At 46.6% G+C, this 19,039-nt stretch overlaps 1 protein-coding gene across 3 annotated transcripts in view; it reads right to left on the bottom strand.

The window, feature by feature from the left end:
- TSC1 (TSC complex subunit 1) overlaps positions 1–19,039 on the bottom strand; it is a 178,302-nt gene that overhangs the window by 131,650 nt on the left and 27,613 nt on the right. For all 3 annotated transcript variants that reach the window (XM_029611266.1, XM_029611268.1, XM_029611267.1), the window contains exon 6: positions 5,524–5,678. In XM_029611266.1, coding sequence (XP_029467126.1) covers positions 5,524–5,678 — 155 coding nt within the window. The remainder of the gene's footprint in view (positions 1–5,523; positions 5,679–19,039) is intronic.

Consider the following 19,039-nt stretch of genomic DNA (forward strand, 5'->3'; position numbering starts at 1 on the left):
AGAACCCGTTCCAAAATTGGATTCTTCTGGTGCCCTTACATCCAAGTGATAATTCTTGGAAAAAGTATGCAGAGAGGACCAGACTGTGGCTCTACAGATCTAGAGGAGAAGCCAGCTGGCACTGCGCCCAGGAGGCTGCTTGTGCCTGCGTGGAATGAGCTTTCAAACCATCCTGAACAGAGCGGCCTTTGCTAATGTATGCCAAACCAATGGTCTCCTTCAGCCACAGAGACAGAGTGGCCTTGGATGCCTCGTCTCCACTGCTTAGGACCAAACAGGACAAACAAATGATCTGACTTCTGAAAAGGATTGGTGACCTTCCAATAGCACAGAAGGATTCAGCGAACATCCAATAAATGCAGGTCTCTATCAGTCACAGAGTCGCAAGACCAGTTCGGGAAGCCAGGAGCTTTACAGACTGATACAGGAAACACCAACACCACCTTTGGCAGAAAGGACGGCACCGTGCGCAAGGACACCCTATCCGCCGAAATCCGTAAAAACGGGTCCTGGCAAGACAGGGCCTACAATTCCGAAATGCACCATGCCAAACAGATCGCCACTTAAGACCATCTTCAGTGTCAGGTCCTTGACTGAAGCCTGCCCCACAGGCTCAGAGGGCGGTACACAAAGCCCGCAGGATGAGGTTCAGGTTCCACTCTGGGCACAGTTTGTGAATTGGTGTCCTCAAATGCTTTACACCCCTTTGAGGAAGTGAACCACATCTGAATGGCAAGCCAGAGATTTGCTGTCTATTCATCCCCTGAAGCACCCCAGAGCTGAAACTTGAACCTGGATGGAGTTGTACGCCAGGCCCTTGGAAAGTGCCTGCTGCAGAAAAGCCAGAATATGGGGAACTGATGCCGACCCTGGCCCAACTCTGTTGTGCACACCAGGACTCAAACACCCTCCATACTCACACATAAGCCATGGATGTGGAAGACCGCCTGGCCTGCAGCCGAGTGGCAATCACCTTCTCTGAATACCCCTTCAGTCGTAGGTGTCTCCTCTCAAAAGCCAAGCCGCGAGAGAGAAGCGATCCTCCCGATCCGAAAAGATGGGTTTGACTCAGATCCAGCAAATGCACCAACTGTAAGGGACCGTCCTTGGCTAGTCGTATCAGATCCGTGAGCCAAGGGCGCCGAGACCACTCCAGAACCACCAGCACCACCTGACCTGGGTGCTGTTCCACTTGTCTGAGAACGCGACCTATGAGAGGCCATGGAGGGAAAACATACAATAGGATCCCCGAAGGCCATTTGGACATCTGTGCGTCAAGACCCATGGACCCCAATTCCTTCTGTCAACTGAAAATCACGATATAGTGTTGAATCGTGTCGTCATGAGGTCCAACTGGGGAATTCCCCATCGGGCACAAATGAGGTTCCACGCCTCCCCAGACAGCTCCCACTCTCCTGGGTCCAGCGGTTGTCTGCTTGGACGTTGACATCTGCCATGTGTGAGGCAGAGATACCCTCCAAATTGTGCTTGGCCCAGTTCAAGAGATGGGCTTCCTGGGCTACAGCTGGGCTCTTTGTTCCTCCCCGGATGGTTGAGGTATGCCACTGTGGTGGCGTTGTCCGAAAACACGTGAACCATCCCACCCCCGTACCAGATTCAGAAAAGCCTCCAAGGCCCTGTGGACTGCCCTCATCTCCAGGTGGTTGGACTAAAGGTGTTCTGATTCCAACCATACGCCTTGTGCTGCTTTGCCTAAGTACACTGCACCCCAGCCTCGCAGGCTGGTGTCCATGGAAAACCACCCCCCAGTCTGGTGTTGAGGAACATTCCTTTCTGCAGATTGGCATCTACTAACCACCAATCCAGGCTGAATCTGGACTGTGAAGTCAGGGGCAGGCGCACCTGATATTGCTCAGTCACTGGACTCCACCAGGACAGGAGAGCCTGCAACGGTCGCATGTGAGCAAAGGCCCACGGGACGAGTTCTAGCATTGAAGCCATGGATCTCAGAACCTGCAGATAGTCCCAGGCCATTGGAGTCTGCGGCCCCTGAAAAACTGGTCACCTGCTGTTGGAGGAACGGAGGTGCAAACTACATTAGAAACACCTGGTCCAGGTGTGTGTCGAAGCAAGCCCCTAGATATTCCAGGACCTGGGAGGGAATCAAGTGACTCTTAGGAAGGTTGATCACCCAAGCCCAATGACTGCAGCATTTGAGTCACATGAATAGTCCATTGACACTGTTCCTCCAACTTTGCCTGGAAGAGCTAGTTGTCTAGGTACAGGTGCACCAACACCCCTTCCTGCCTAAGGGCTGCTGCCATGACTATAACTTTGGTGAAGGTGAAGGGTGCCGATGCTAGACTGAAGGGGAGCACACGAAACTGGAAATGCTGCCCCAGGATAGAGAACCGCAGAAACTGATCGTGCCGAATCAGGAAATTGAGGTAAGCCTCTGTTAGGTCCAGGGAAGTGAGGAACTCTCCCTCGCACACCACCGTGCGCAGGGTTTCCATTCGAAAGCATGGTACCTTCAGACTCCAGTTCTGATAGGGCGAAAGGTTCCTTCTCTTTCTTTGGCATCACAAAGTACACAGTACCAACTGGCTCCCTGTTCCGACCCTGGAACAATGGCCTGCAGGCTTAACAGATGGCGTAGCATGTCCTCTACTGTGCCATGCTTGTTTCGGGAAGAACAGCATGGCACCAGGAAGAAGTCTCTGGGAGGGTGTGAAAATTCTGGTGATCCACGTAGGCTATGCCTTAGAAGAACCCACTGGTCAGTCATGATCCTTGCCCACTCCTCGTAAAACTGGGACAGCCATCCTATGGCTGTCTCAGAAGAGTGGGTGATCCTGATTTCATTGTGAAGATTTTCCAGACCCAGAGCCCTGGCCTTCACTTCCCCTTGCTGCTCGGTTGGCTCCCAAAAGGTCTGTTGTCGCCCAGAGAAAGGTCTAGAGCTATAGGAAGAGGAAACACTCCACCCCCTCCCCAACTTAAATCTTCTGGAGTCTCTAATCCAGCTCCTTGGGGCAAATGCTTTCCTGAAGGGCTTTCTATCCTCCAGGAGCCTATTGCCTTTAGACTCTCCCAGCGACTTCACCAGCTGGTCCAGGTCCTCGCCAAACAGGAGCTTCCCCCTGAAGGGGAGATTGCACAAGTGAGCTTTAGGGAAAAAAAAAAAAAAAAAAAAAAAAAAAAAGAGTCAGCTGACCAATTCCGGAGCCATAGCAAGCATCGGGCCACCACTGAAGAACCATTGAACGCGCAGATGTTCATACCAAGGCATCTGCCATGTATGCCACCCCTGCCTCCAGGTGAGCCACCTGCATCTGGGACATGATCCCCACAGAGGCCGGGTCCTGTGGCTGCTGGATCCAACAGACAGGCGCACTGCATCATACTGGCACAGACTGCCACTCTGAGACTCGAAGGCAAAACTTCAAAAAGGCACTTCAGGTGGACCTCAAATTTGCAGTCCTGAGCTTCCTTCAGAGCGGCCGACCCTGCCACTGAAATGCTAGTTTTCTTGGTAACTGCTGCTACCGCAGCGTCCACCTTGGGGTGATTTATTTAAAACTTTTATATACCGGCATTAGTGGGGACATCACACCGGTTCACATGGGTTCCGTAAGGGCTCCAAATGCTCTTCTGACAGTGGGTACAGCTTGGCCATGGCCCATCCCACCTTGAGACTGACCTCTGGGGCATCCCACTCCCTGCTAAGCTTCTGAATTTTCTTCAGAATTGGGAAAGCAGAGGGTGGTCCTCACAGCCTGTCCAGGACCGAGTTGACCCCTTTGCAGTCCAAATCCTCCTGTGACAGTTTGAGCCCCAGTTCCTCCAGCACCTGGGGAATAAGGGGATGCAATTCCTCCTGCTTGAACTGGACCACCTGATATTCATCACCCCCCCCCACCCCCCGAGGCGTGCAGCAACAACGGATCATCCCTGCCAGCATCTGGGTCCGGATCGGGGTCAGTGTCGCCCTGGGGTGTGGCTAGATCCCCAACGTATCTCCACGGCTCCCTTGTGTCAGAGGGCCCGGAGAAGGTAGAACCTGAGACGTCAGATGCTTGGCAGAGCCACCAGCACTGTCCTGAGACCTCCTCTTTGCAGCCTTCCTGGCCAGGAAGGCTTCATACATTAGTAGCACAAACTCCAGGGAGAAACTGCCAGGTCCCACATCATTGATACGGGAATCTGAAGTTGTATCCTTCAGCTCTCCCTGGCCCGGTTCTACCACTGCTGGGGAAAGCAGGGGGGGGGGGGGCGAGGGGGAAGAGAGACCTCCTGAGCTTCCTTCCCCTGGGTTTCCATCAACCAACCATACGCCTTGTGCCGCTCTGGTTTTTTGTTCCTGATCATCTCCTAGGCACACACTTAAGTTTTCTGGGCTTCTGGCTCTTGGCAGATGACCCCCCCCCCCTCCCCCCCACAGCACATGAGGCAGAGAGAGTGAGCATCCAACTCTAAGGCCCTACAGACCTCCACCAGGGCACTTGCAGACATGGCAGTCCTTCCCCCAGCTCCCCTGGAGTCCCAGAAGGAAGAAAATCTGTCGTGCTGAGCACTGCATAAACAGCACTTACGTGAGACCTGTGAAAAAACAAAAATGGTGCCCGCACCAAAAATAGCCTGGGCTCAGTGCTCTGTAGAGGAAGGAAGCAGTTAATGACTGCAAACCTCCAATTTGACTGCCCAGGACGCCTGCCCTGAGGCCAAAAACTCCCAGGAGCTGCTGCCCCAATCCTAGGATGCTCCTCCCCCCCCCCCCCCCCCCCCCCCCCCCCAGCCAAACACTGCCTGAAACTACAAGCCTCAGAGAAAAGCCCCTGCAGAGAAAAAAAAAAAACTGAAGACAATTTTTTTTTTTAAACTAAGTAACAAAAAAAATCCCCACGGGGTACTTTCCTTTAGGAGGCACTGGAAGAGGGCTTCGGGGCATGGAGGGAGCCAGTCCCCTGGCTATCCAACTCCCTGGAATCAGAGGGCTCTACAGCCAGGGGTGTCCAACCCCCTGTTTGCCCTGCTCCACTCAAGGGATGGCCCGTGATCGGAACCTCACACCTCGGGGAGCCCTGCTAACAGTCAGTCCAGAGCTGCAAGATGCATGACCACCATCTGCTGGAGAAAGAAATACTGAGGAGCTGCTGGTCTGGACTGATCTGGGTATGTTCAGGAAACCTAACTAGAAGAGACCATTTTTGGCCAAGCAATTTGGCGTAGCCTGTTCTCCAGTAGTCTACTCTCCATGGTGGGGGTCCAGGTTGCTTTCCAGTAAGTGCTCCGCTTCAACCCTCAGCTTAGAACTCTCATGTGTCATGGCTAATGTAGCCCAGCTTCTCCACAGAGAAAGTAAGTTTACTTACTATCAGTAGTAGTCTTTGTAGACAGACTAGTTAGCCATGCTTAATACCCACCTGCCTCCCTGGAGAGAAAACAGTCTAGCTAAATTTAGCACTAATATTGACTGACTGGCTTGTGAGGCAATGCATACACAGAAAACTTGCTTTATTGAAGCAGTTAGACTAGCAATTACAAAGTATTTTTTTTTACCTTGATCACCTCTTCAAAGGTCTCCAAGTGTTCCTTCATACTGTAGTGTGAACGCAGAAATGAGACAAAGTTGCAGGGATACATTCCGTAGAGACGATGGAAGAGAGCATAAACACTGGCATGGAGATGGACAAGATAGATCTCTGCCACATGACCTGTAAAAGGAGAATCTCAGCATGGGCCAAGTTCCATTGTAAGTATGGTTTATACTTCTGCTTGTATCAGCTAAGAATCAGAGGCCTGTAGACCACTCCATAGTCTAGCAAGCAAGGTGTACTGCAAGGCCAGCAACCTGATCCAGCCTGCAGAGTGGGATGGGTTTGGTACATGAATCATTCACTGCAGAATATGCACATCCATAGCAAATGTCCCATTCTCAAGACAGCCAATATACATCTAACCTCAGGTGCTAATGCAAACAAGAGCATGCATTCTAGCACATCTCAAATTGTAGACCTGCCATACCGTATCACAAAGGATCAGATGTACAAGAGTTGTGGAAGTTTAAAGCCTAAAAATGGTCATTACTGGGATAAAAATGTTTAGGTTGCCATACAGCTGTTAAGACATTTTGTAAAAGACCTTTGGCAAGACAGCAGTCTGCTCTGATTGCACTCAGCTACTGCATGATGGGCTTGTCAATAAATAGGGTATTCTTTCTAGTGTGAAGATGCAGATGTATGAACACACACTTTATACAAGTCCCTAGAGTACATTGTATTCTGTTTTTTCCTAGCAGGTGGGCACAGAGCTCCACCAGTTGTATTTTATTTAAAAAAAGAAAAAAAATCAAGTGCCACCTAATCCCAGCAAATCTGTTCGCTAGCAGCAACAAACCATATGAATAAAGCTAGTGACAGTCAGACTTAAGTGACCAAAAGCAGTAAGGGAAACTTCTCCATCTTTGTTTCGTTATATTAATCTACACCGTCAGAAAGCAAGTCACCATGCAGTCTTGCGTTATGAATTTAAAAAAAGTCAGTTCCACCAGCCCTCAGACTTCACGCAGGCAGGGTTGAGGGGTGAGAGAATTAGATGTCCTAAGTAGCAAGACAGTATGAGACGAGTACCTTCATATGGTAACCTTTTGCATAATATCTAAACTAAATCTCAGTTTGGCAACCTGTACTATTGACATAATAAAAGCAAAAAAAAAAAAAAAAGAGAGATTCATGCTGGCTGTACATGGTCTAGGATAAAAAAAAGGTGTCCAACCTTAGTCTAATCACTAGGGCTATTGATGGTGGTAGCAATAGTGTTGACTTTTCAGGCGAAGATATAATCCCAGGTGAGGCTATAGGCCATGGTGATGCTGTTCATGGATCCACTGCAGCAGCTAGGTTTTTCATTAGTTTGAAGTTTAAGATTATCTACTACTAAAAGGACTCCTAAAGACAAAAAGGATATGATGTACCTCTTTTCTATGCAGAATTTTACAACTATGGGGTGTAGAAAAAGCCCACAAAAAATTGTAACAGAGCAATTATATTGAAAACAAAGTTACAAAAGGCAATAGATAACCTTAGACCTTTATTTGGCCAGATTATAACAATACTTAAGTGACATCTTAAACAATTGAAGGATGAAGCTGAAAAAGAAGGAAGTGTAGACAGGAACTCCAAGGGAAAAAAGAAAATAAAGGTAGCAAAGACCAGTACAAAATAGGCTGGGAAGAAGAGAAAAGGAAAAAAAATAAATACCACAGTAAAGATACCAAAGACCAGTGCTAAACAAGCTAGGAAGAAGAGAAAGGAGAAGGCAGCACTCAAAACGCACAAGGACCATATGAGTTGGGGAAGACAACTGGTAGGGTGCCCCCTGGGGGATGGAGTGCATTATGGATTGGGACAAGCCAAGAGGAAAAGGAAAGGAAAAGAAGAAGAAAGGAAAAAAACAGAAGATTGAGGAATTGGCAGTTGAAGTCTTGATTTAAATTGAGAGGGCTAGGTGTGCTGGGGTTGAGCGTGAAAGACTATCAGAAGTAAAAGTCACTCAAAGTTAGAAGCAGGATTAAGGCCATAAATCCAGTTTAAGGAACCATCTATTGATATTACAGATATAAATCTGATACAAATGTTGTGCAGCAAAAGTTACTATTGAGAGAAATCTTGCCAATAAGGACAGGAGAAAGGAGAACTCCCCCTTGAAAAAAGAAACGTAGAGAAGATTTAAAAAAAAAAAATCACTGCATGCAGAGATATCATTGATAGATGCATACCTCAAAGGACTGAGGAAAATCCAACACAAAGCTAAGATATGCTGCATTAACAGAGGAAGAGCTTACATTTATAACTGAAAAAACAGCAGAAGCTGTGAAGACATGAAAAAGGAAAAGCATCAAAACATTTAATGTTTAAACTGTTTATTGAAACAAATGTATATGCAAACAAACATGCAGCACATGGTGTTCTGATGCATGCTGCAAGATTGTTCGGTAATTTCATTTTTGTATTTCTCCCCCTCACTACATTGGTGTAAGAAAAAAAAACACAAAACATTTAAAGAATTGGGAAAGAACATTAGTGCAATTAACACTAACAAAAGAAAAAAACAGAACAATTTGAGAAAAAAATTGTACAAAGAACCTATACAGCATAACAGAAAAGCAGGATGTTTTCAGTATACAGGAGACTATAGAACAGGCACACATCAAAATTATGGAATGGCCCGACATGATTGAGCTGGAAGCCAGATTAAAGCAAGACCCAAATTGGAAGTGCCCTGGACCTCATGGCATTTTATTTTATGTTTTAATTCTTCTATTCTGCTGCCTCTAATCAAAGTTTGGCATGCCCAACTTTTGGCTCAAATATTTGATCTCTATCAAGATCTGGCTAACTGCAAAACACATTTGATCAGAAAGCCAGATTTAACTCCACAATTAACAGAAAACACTTCTCCTGCCAAAAACTATCGACCAATAACCTGCTTGCCTACAATTTATAAACAGAATCTGCATTGATTTTTCAAACACCTTTTTTGTTTTAATGCAAAGATTTAAAAAGATAAAAGAAGGAGGGGCCTATGGAACCAAAGAACAGCATGCTGAACTGGAGAAATTACTTTCCTGATAACTGTTTTCCTTAGTGTAGACAGATGGATTCAGGACCAATGGGTTATGCTCTATCAGCAGATGGAGACTGAGTCAGATTTCAAAGCCATGTCACCCTATACATACCCATACAGTGACTTCAGCCCTCCAGTATTCTCTTCAAAAGCCACTGTAGACATACTAGTGAAAAAAACTTGATTTAAAAATGATTAAAATAGATAACTGTTAAGGTCACGTGATGTGGTGAGCCTACACGGATGTGTTAGTGGAGGCTCCAGACATCATCCCTAATACATCGCTTAAATCTGGTGACATCTGATCTTCAACTACCTTGTTTGGATATCCGCAGCATAGACCATGTGTCTATTGATACCTACTTGCGTAAGTCTCCCATAACTATGCCTGTGAAAGGAGGGAAATCAGAGAAAATAAAAGCAAGGGGACCTTCTGACAAGATGGCCGCCAGCTCATAAAAGCAAAATGAGTCCTCATCTACTCAAACCATAGATGCCTTAACACAAAAGGAAACAGATGCTGTGACTGGGGCTTTGGACACTAGATTAAAATCTATTTCTGATCAGATGTCAGCTCAAACTTTTGCTGAGATTTCCCTGCAGTTAGATATGGCAGAGGGTAGAATCTAAAAGATGATTCTACTGCTGAAGCAGTTAAAATTGCCTTGCTGGAGAAAAACTTCTTAAACAATCTGAAAAAAAAAAAAAAAAAAAAAAAAAAAGGAAGATCTAGAGAATAGATCTTGCAGGAACAATCTACACATAGTGGGAATTCCAGAATCAGTTGAAGATTAAGTTGGCTGAATTGCTAGAAATGTGGATTCCTGCCAGAGTTACAGGGCCGCTGAGGATTGATAGCATGCAGCATCTTGGGGGTAAACAAAAAAAAGAAAAACCACACCACAAACATACCCCCCAAATCATAATAGCCCGATTCCTCAACTAGGCACACAAACAACCTGTTCTACAGACATATCCACAAACTAAAAGAAATATACCAGAATAAATCACACAATTTTTTCAAGCCTATTTGGCAAACATGGCTAAAACGTTGAAAAGAATTCAGCCCGATGTGCACATTTCTGTTACAGAAGAATCTGAAGTTCACTTCAGAATTTCCAGCCCGGCTTAAGGTCTGGCATGGAGGGAAATCTGACTTCTTCGAAGATCCGGCTGTGGCAAAAAACTTTGTGGATAATCTTCCCTAGACGGATGCCCACTTAGTTGCCTCATGCAACTGGAATCTTTTCTCCTCTCCTGTGGGAGAAAGGTTTTTCTGTGCTATTTTTGCTTATTTGTGTCTTTTGCAATAAAAAAGTTTCTCCCCCCCCCAATGTTGGAGAATTGTGTCACTATGTATCGGGCACTTGCCCCTGCAGTGCCCTCTGTTACAATGAGCCAGCATGTCTTGCTGCGATGGGAGCAGTCTCAGAGATATTGCAAGTGATTGGTCAGTGGTCTTTTTTTTATACTTCTCACTAATCCCAATTCAGTCTTAGCTTTGTTTAGGGCTTTTGCATCCCATTCCAGGTCACTCAGCTCCTGGATGGCTTCCAGTACTGGAAAGTAGCAAGAGGCATTCAGCAGGAAAATCAGCATGGGATTCTTCTTTGGTTCCATCATAGGAGTCCGCCCCAGGAACTTCCAGTGTCTTCAGGGTCTGGGACACCAGTGCCGGAAATTTGTCTCTATTAAAGAATTGTAACATGGCTCGAACCCTGGGGGAATTTCCCATTCTTCCAAGGGATCTGGATTCTCCTCTTCATCTGTGCCATCAGGAACTCTACTACAATAACCTTGGTCAGGCAAGGCATGCTTCTAGGTCTGTTAGAAATGGGAGAGGGAGGGGTTCCCAGCTGGGGTTTCCGTCCAGACAGCAGCAAGGTAGACTGTGCCGTACAAAGGCTTGTACTCCCTGCAAAGATTCCACCCAAAAAAGCTGCTGGGTCCATGCCTAGTCCAGGGGGGGATTGGGGTGGGTCCAGCTGAGTTTCCTTCTCCCATGGATGACCCAGACAAGGGGATACTTAGGTCTAGAGTACTTCCAGTTTAGGCCGTGACTAACCCATCACTGGAATGGGAGAAGTTAGGCTTAGCAGAGTCAGAGGACATCAACTCTCCTTGGGCTTCCTCAGTGCTGACAGGTTGGAATTCAGGTCAGGCTGTGAAGCCCCATGCAGAAAGTGGGTTTTTTGGTTGCAAGCGTCATTGGCGGCAGTAGCTGTGCATTCCAATTGGCTCGCTCTTAAATTACATGCATGCAAATTTAGAATGCCTAGACGGGACACAGCCAGTCCATGTGCTTTTCAGCTTTTCCTGTATGCGCTGACTTTATGCACGGAGACCAGAGGAAGCCTACCGGAAATCCCTCCATAGTCTCTACACTGGTAAAAAATGTTTTGTTTTTTTTAAACTTACCTGGGTTCAGTGCTTACTGGCTGAATACAGAGATGGTCTCCAGCTGCAGAGGGAGAGGGCTTTGGCTGTCACTGCCATGCTTAGCTTCCTGCACCTGCTACCTTTCATCTGCTTGAGCAACAAAGTCCACACCTGGAACCAGCTACTGGACCAAAGCACACCTCAGGTATTTCAGAAAATCGCCTCAGAAGTTCTTAACTGAGGGAGGGACTTTTAGGTATCACCGCAGTAGAGCAGGGCTTAAAATTTTCTTCAATTGAGAATGCAGAATTTCTCCTTCCAAGAACATCATCAATCCCCATAGAGAGATGTACATCCATTATCTGCTGGAGACTGAGAAATACTGGAGGGCCAGAGGTCTCTGCAAGGTTATGTATGGGGTGATGTCACCTTTGAAACCTACTCTGTCTCCATCTGCTGGCAAGGGAGCATAAACCATTGGTCCTGAGTCCATCAAGCTACACACTAGGAAAAAAAAAGCCATGACAAGCCATCTATATGCAAAAAAACCTCTATAGCATGGCTTGATTATAAGAAGGCCTTTTGATAGCATCCTACATTATTGGATAATAAATTGCCTTGAAATACAGCAAGTGAATCCTGTATGGCTAGAATACATAGAATTCACATGAAAATGTGGCAGACTACACTTTGCCTGAATTATGAGGATGGACAATATAATTTCCAATATTAAGGTCCATCAAGGAATGTTTCAGGAAGATTCCCCATCAATTTTTATTTTGTCTGGCATTAAACTGGCTGAGTACTCTAATTCCTTAGGGTATAGAATTTGCATTAATCCTAGAGCAACCAATCCCCTACCAAAAGGTATTTTATGATGATTTGAAACTCTACAGTTCTTGCAATTCTCATGCAGCAGAACTTCATGTGGTGAAGTTTCTCAGATGAAACTTGGACAAGTGTATTAAGTGAACTTTAATGTTAAGCAAAACTGAACACATTTCCATGACTGAAGATTTCAATGTAAAGGAATTACAGCAGGAATGTGCATATAAATACCTAGGAGTAGAAGGTGGAAAAATTCAGCATAACATTGTTCTCTGCTTCAATGGCAAGAGGTAATGGGGAATTGAGTCAGACAGCAACAAACAAGGGCCTTGACTTTTACGGTCTGGGAAACTTATGTATGGAGGTGACCTGTATGGCTTGGCATAAGCTTACTGGGCAGACTGGACAGTCCGTTTGGTCCTTTTCTGCTGTCATTGCTTTGAGAGATCAGTAAAGAATACTATGGGAGAGTGAAGCTGATATTAGAGTATCTTCCAACAGCACAAAATAAGATACAAACTATTAACAAGCTTGCAATCCCTATATTATGGAGTTTTAGAATAGACTGACCTCCAATATCTTGAAGAATTGGATGTAAAAACAGGAAAGTTACTTCATACTCAGGTAATTTATAAGCTAGCATATGCTGGGATTGTACATTCCTAAAGCTCAAGTTGGCATTGGTCTTATTGAAACTGATTATACTTATACAGATACAATAGGCCTTCAGGTATACTTAAGAGCATCAATAGGGCCAAATGCTAAAATAAGCACAGAAGTCCAAAAATGAGCAGCCATCCTCTGGCTCAGTAGCTAATACTATCATACTGGAAAATAGAGGGAACAAATTCCATCAATACACAAATGTAAAAAAAAGCTACAAAATTGGCAAAAACGAGAAGAAACTCTAAAGAATCAGATCAGCAAACAAAGATAATCGGCAGAAGCATTAATATAGAGCTACTACAGCAACACCACGTGGATAAAAATTTGACACAGTAGTGGTTGAGGAGAGGTGAATGCAGACCTATGGATGGAAGATTGGTAACTGCAGAACAGGATAGTGGACTACAGACAAAATGGCTCACAGCCAGCATAAAAAAAAAAAAAAAAAAAAAAGACTGGTAACAGACAAATGCAGACTTTATGAGAGAACTAGAAATGGTTACATATCTTCACTGCTGGATGCAAAGTACTGATGTCAGAAGGCCAGTATGGCTTATTTATTGGAAGGAGAGGGGAATAGAGGTGTCTGACAGCGAGGTTGCCAACTACAAGAGAATGTGCCTTTTCTGTGGCAACACCTGTAATGTGGAATTCTATTCCTGCACCTTTAAGACTTATGGAGTACAAAAAAAGTCTTAAGATGCATTAAAAAAAGTTTCTGGTTAAGCTAGCATTTTCAAACCTGATTTATACTGGCTGTTACTGGACTATATTTGCTCTGTCTCCATCTGCTGGTAGAGGTGCATTACCCACTTGGTACTGGATTCATCCAACTAGATGCTGAGAAATGAGAAATTACTATTTCATAATTTCCTTTTCTTTAGGACAGTCAAATGATGTAACCAAGTTATTCCTGAATAGGGCAGGAGGCTGCCAGTGGTCTAGTCAAAAATGCTTGTGGAAAAGCCATATCCTCCTGGGCCTGAACATCCAGATAATACCTGGAAAAGTTGTATAGGGACTACATTGCAGCTTGGCAAATGTTTTAATGGGAGACAATCTAACTTCTGCCCATTACACTGCCTGAGCCCTAACCCAACTAACAGGTCAATACAGTAAAGTGCGGCCGCGGTTACCCTGCTTTCTACTCACTTTTCGGCTGCGTTAGTCCAACTCGCAATACACTATCCCCTTTAACCCATTCTTACTGCCTCTAAATCACTGGGTAACCCCTTCCGCCCGCGGCATGATTATTAGATGTAAACGATCGAATTAGCTATTCCCTCCCATACAGTAACGCGCGCCCCAACTATCGCTTTAACCTGCCGTTTTGCCGTGCATTTAACCTGCTAACTTACTGCCTACCCTTACCCCTGCGTTAGAGGCAGGGGTAAGGGTAGGTGACAAACTTTCCCCCAGCCCCCGCTCACCTGCCCTGGCCGCGTCCATGGGTGCTGGTCTCCGGGGCAGCCCCAGTCCTCTCTCCCCTCCTCCCAAAGCAACGAAAGCGGAAAAAAAAAAAAAAAAAAAAAAAAGTAGCAACGAAGCGACTTACTTTTCTTGCAGCCCTCCTCCGGAGACTGACATCGGCGGAGATGGACCGCGGCTCCCCTGCCTCCGGGAGGCAGGGGAGCCGCGGTCCATCTCTGCCGATGTCAGTCTCCGAGGAGGGCTGCAAGAAAAGTAAGTCGCTTCGTTGCTTTACACTTTACATGTCATTTCACCAGTCCTCTCTCTCCCCCTCCCTGAGCCTTGCTTCAGGAGGGGAGAGAGGGCTGGCAAACCTGAGCGTAGGAGAACCGTCCACTTCCTGGTACCTGTCATTTCAAATGTCATTTGAAATGACAGATACCAGCGTGTCCGTGATGCGTTAGGCCAGCGCACACAGGATACTGTATAGTGCTCTATACAGTAAAATGGGTTGCATGGGCCTAACGCTTCACGGATGCTTCTTGGACGCGGCTTGCATTTGCAAGCTATTTAAATACAGTATCGAGCGGTAGATGAGCCGGACTGTGCGTGCGGCAACCGCGGTGAGCCCGGCACTAACGCAGATCTTCCTACCGCTCCTTACTGTATCGGCCTGTAAGTAACTGATTCCCAGCATCTACGTATGCAGCTGTAACTACCTCCTTAATCCAGTGAGCTATTGTAGCCCACGAGGCTGGCTCTTCCTGTCTGGTACTGTTTAAGGACAAACAGGCGATCCGACTGCAACAAAGGCTCAGATACCTGACAATATATGTCTCTTGACATCCAAGGGTCACAACACACTATACTCCTCCTACATCTCTGCCCAGAGATGGCAGGGAGATGGACTGATTGAACTCATTGACCACCTTTGGGGGGAAAAAAAAGAGGCAGGCAGGAACAGTATGCAGCTGTACCACCCCTGGAGTCACCTGGAGAAATGGCTCCTGGCAAGACAAGGCCTGCAGTTCGGAAACCCTATGCACAGAGCAAATTGCCACAAGGAAAATAGTTTCAAAAGGTCAGCAACTGCAAGGACAGAGTACGTATCAGTCTAGACCTAGGGCTTGCCAAAAAAATCTAAAACCAAATTAAAAAACTCCACAGGGGCCTGGAAACCGCAAAGGAGGACGAAGATGTTTCACTCCTTTCAGTGAACAGACCACATCAGGATGAGCCGTCAAAGATCCACCATTTACCTGACCCCTGAAACAGGCTAGAGCTGCTACTTGTACCTTTAAGGAATTAAGAGCCAAGCCTTTATTCAAGCCATACTGCAAAAATTCCAAAATGAGCAGAATCTTGGCCAAGGAAGGAAGAGTACCTCAAGCCTCACACCAGGCCTCAAACTCTCCAAACCTACATATAGGCCAAGGAAAGGGAGAACTTTCTAGCTCTTAACAAGGTGAAAATCACTGCTGCAGAGTATCCACATTTCAGCAAGTGAGCCCTTTCAAGGGCCATACCATAAGACAAAATAGGTTGATCGTTATGAAGAACAGGTCCCTGCGTGCTGGAAGTTGAAGAGGCAAATCTACCAGGAGCCTCTGCAAACCATGGTCTCCTGGGCCAAACTGGAGCAACCAAGAGCACCATCCCTTCGAGGCATTCAATCCTTCGAATCAAATCTGACAATGGGGGAAAAGCATACATCAACTTGCCTGCCAGCCACTCCTGCACTAGGGCATTGGTCTCCAATGACTTTGGATCTCTTCTGTGGCTGAAGAATCTCAGAACTTTCGCATTGCGCAAAGTCACCAACAGGTCTAGGAATTGAAGACCCCACAGATCCTGAATCAGCTGAAACACCTAGTCTTACAACACTCTCACTCTCCTGGGTGGAGACTCTCCCTGCTGAGAAAATCTTCTCTTATGTTGTCCTTGCCTGCAACGTATGAAGTAGGGATAATCTGGAAATGCGCCTCTGCCCATTTAATAAGTTGTTCTATTTCCTGCGACCTTTGTTGGCTCTTGGTACCTCCCTGCCAATTAATGTGAGCCACAGTCATTGCATTGTCAGACATTATTCAGACTGATCGACCCTGCAGCCTGTCGCCAAATTATAAAAAAACATGCCAACCAGCCCGCACTGGCATTCAGCAGATTTATGTTCCAGAGAGACTCTTCTGCACTCCAGCACCCTTGCGCTATCAGCTCCTGATAGTGAGCTCCCCAACCAAGGAGACTTGGGAGCTCAGTATTAGCCAGTCCAGTAGGGGATAGGGAAACTCCCTTCTGTAGATCTGCCTGCAGCCACCACAGCAGTTGGGAGGAGACCTCATTCAGCAGGTGGAATCGAATGGAATAGTCCTGAGATTGCTGATTTCAGACACAGCAGGGAGCACTGAAGAGGACACATGCACCCTCGCCTAAGGTACCACTTCCAGATTCGCCACCAATAAGCCAAAGACCTGCAGGTAAGACCAAAAGGTTGGGCACAAAGTGTTCAGAGAGTTGAGCTAGCAGCTTCTGAATGTGAGCTTCCGGCATTGTGTGCATTGTGTCAAACCTAACCCCCAGGTATTCCAGTAACTGATTATGCTGAAGACTGCTCTTGGCTAGGTTCACCACTCAACCGAGCACCCGCAACAGGGAAATCACCTTGTGAGTCACCAGATGGCTCTCTTCCAGTGAGTTGGTGTGGATCGGTCAGTCATCCAAATATGGGAGTACTAGGATTCCATCCTCTCTCAACTCTGCAACTACAACCATTACCTTGTAAAAGGTTCTGGGAGCGGTGGCCAGACCAAAAGGCAGTGCCCAGAACTGAAAGTGGTGTCCCTGAACTGCGAAACCACAGAAGTGTTTATGTTCTAGTCAGATGGGAATGTGGAGATGACCTCTGACAGATCCAGAGGTCATAAATTCCCAACTGCACTGCCGTGGTCATTGAGCGCAATGTCTCCATGCGAAAATGCTTCACTCACAGATGACTGTTGAAGCCCTTGAGGTCCAGAATGGGATGAAGAGACCTCCTCCTTTGGCACAATGAAATGAATGGAATATCACCCCATATTTTCTTGAGACGTGGGCACTGGGACCACAGCCCTGCCAATGTACCCTCCAGTACCTGCTTTTTCTATGGGGAGTGGCAGGGAGACTCCATGAATATGTCCCAAGGAACACTGCAAATCTCCATCGCATATCCTTCCCGTATCACCTGATCCTGTGATTTTAACCCACCTCTGATAAGAGAGGCATCCCTCAATCTCCTGCTCCCGGGAGTGGGTCAGCAAACCTTCATTGGGAGCCTTGGGAGGTTCCACTACTCAAACCCGCACCTCTTCTGGGTTGTCGGGCTCAAAAGGACTGAGACCTATCGAAGGGTCGAGTCCTCTGAAAGGCTGAAAATGCTTGGATCCTCTACCATGACATCTCATGTTAAAATGAGCACTGCGCCTGCTTCATATCCTCTGGAAGACAAGGAACCAGAGACTCACCCGACTTATTGGCCAGTTCCTCCAACTTGTTGCCAAACAAAAGTGAGCCATTAAAGGGTAATTTGGTGAGGTTAGCCTTAGAGGTACCATCAGCTGATCAATTTCTCAACCACAACCGATGCCTGGCCACTATCAAAGCCACCCTTCTGGCTGAAGGGTGAACCAAGTCACAGCTCGCATCTGCCAAGAAGGCAGCAGTTGGTTCCATAACTGCCCTGCAGTTTACCCCAGAGTCAACCACCTCCTGGGAGAGAAGCAAACAAGAACGAGCTACCAAAGAACAAGAAACGATCTGCAAGGTAGTCATCACCACTGCTTAAGGATAGTCGAAACCTTTATCATGAGCATCCTTCAAGGCTGCTCCTCCTTCCACAGGAGTGGCCCGCTGGGAGACTGCACAACACACAAATGCATCTACCTTTGGAAACTGCAAGTGCTCTCTTACCACTGGATCCAGAGGGTATAGGCCTTCCAAAACCAGATTCCCTTTGAAATTAGCCTCTGGGGTGCCCCACTCAAGATCAATTCTTGAATGGCCTCCATCATGAGGGAAAAGCCAAGAGACGTTATGCAAGGAAAACAAAATGAGATTTCTGTGTCTCAGATACTAAATCTGCCTCAGGAACTCCAAGCATTTTCAAGGTCTGGGAAATCAGAGCTGGTAGTTCATCTCTAAGAACCATAACAGTTCTAATCCAGGGGGACTTTCACCATCCTCAAGAGAAGCAGGAACAGAGTTATCATCCGTGCCATCTGGAGCTCTACCTAGGAGGTCCCACTGCTGCTCTAGGAGTACTCCGATGCTTAACAGAAGGTCCAGGCAAGGTTCCTACCTGCATCTCTGCTCTAGCAGCATTGGACAAGGCTGAGGACTGCAACCCCTGGAAAATTTCTACCCATGAAAAAAGTAGAAGTATCCAGACTAGAAGGAACCTAAAAAGTGTACTCACTGAGCTACTTTGCCCTACTGAGGAACCAGTTAGGGGAATTCCAAAGTAAGGTGCCCCCCACATGAGTCATCTTTACCCAGATGCACATCCAGCTGGGAAGAAGCAGGCTTAGTAAAGTCAGAGGAAGAGCATCCAAACAGCGCTGGCACAATTAGTGAGCACTTCTGGTTGAGACACCCAAATATAACAAGCAATGCAAAGAGAAAGGACACTTAGGTAAAGGTGCCATTACGGCTGACAGTGTGCTGAGCAGTGGCTGAAGGTGTGCATCTAGCTGGTTTTTTTTTTTTGTTTGCACGCTTAACCTAGGCACCCAAAAGTTATGCATTCAACATTTAGATGCATAGGTGTGAGCACCTACCCAGGGATCAAAAAAAAAATAAGCACACAAAAACTGACCTGCACACAAGTGGTACTGTGTGCTTAAAGGTAAGCGTGCAGTCACTACAGCATCATTTAACATGGACGCACAGACTACAAGGCCTGACTTGTGCCCCCAGTTTTTGGATACACAGCTCGACGCACACGCTGGATCAACAATCCTGTAGAGGGCAGCTTTAGAAAGAAGCATGAAATGCCATTGCGGCCAACCACGTGATGCAGTGAAAAGCCTCAGAACGGGACCTAGCCTAAAAAAGCTGCTCAACCTGCCAGGCTGCCCATAACTAGACATCCCACAGAGAGGGACGAACGTCAGACCAGCGTGCCAAGTACGGA

Source organism: Rhinatrema bivittatum, chromosome 8 (genome assembly GCF_901001135.1).
Source record: "Rhinatrema bivittatum chromosome 8, aRhiBiv1.1, whole genome shotgun sequence".
Taxonomy (NCBI): Eukaryota; Metazoa; Chordata; class Amphibia; order Gymnophiona; family Rhinatrematidae; genus Rhinatrema; species Rhinatrema bivittatum.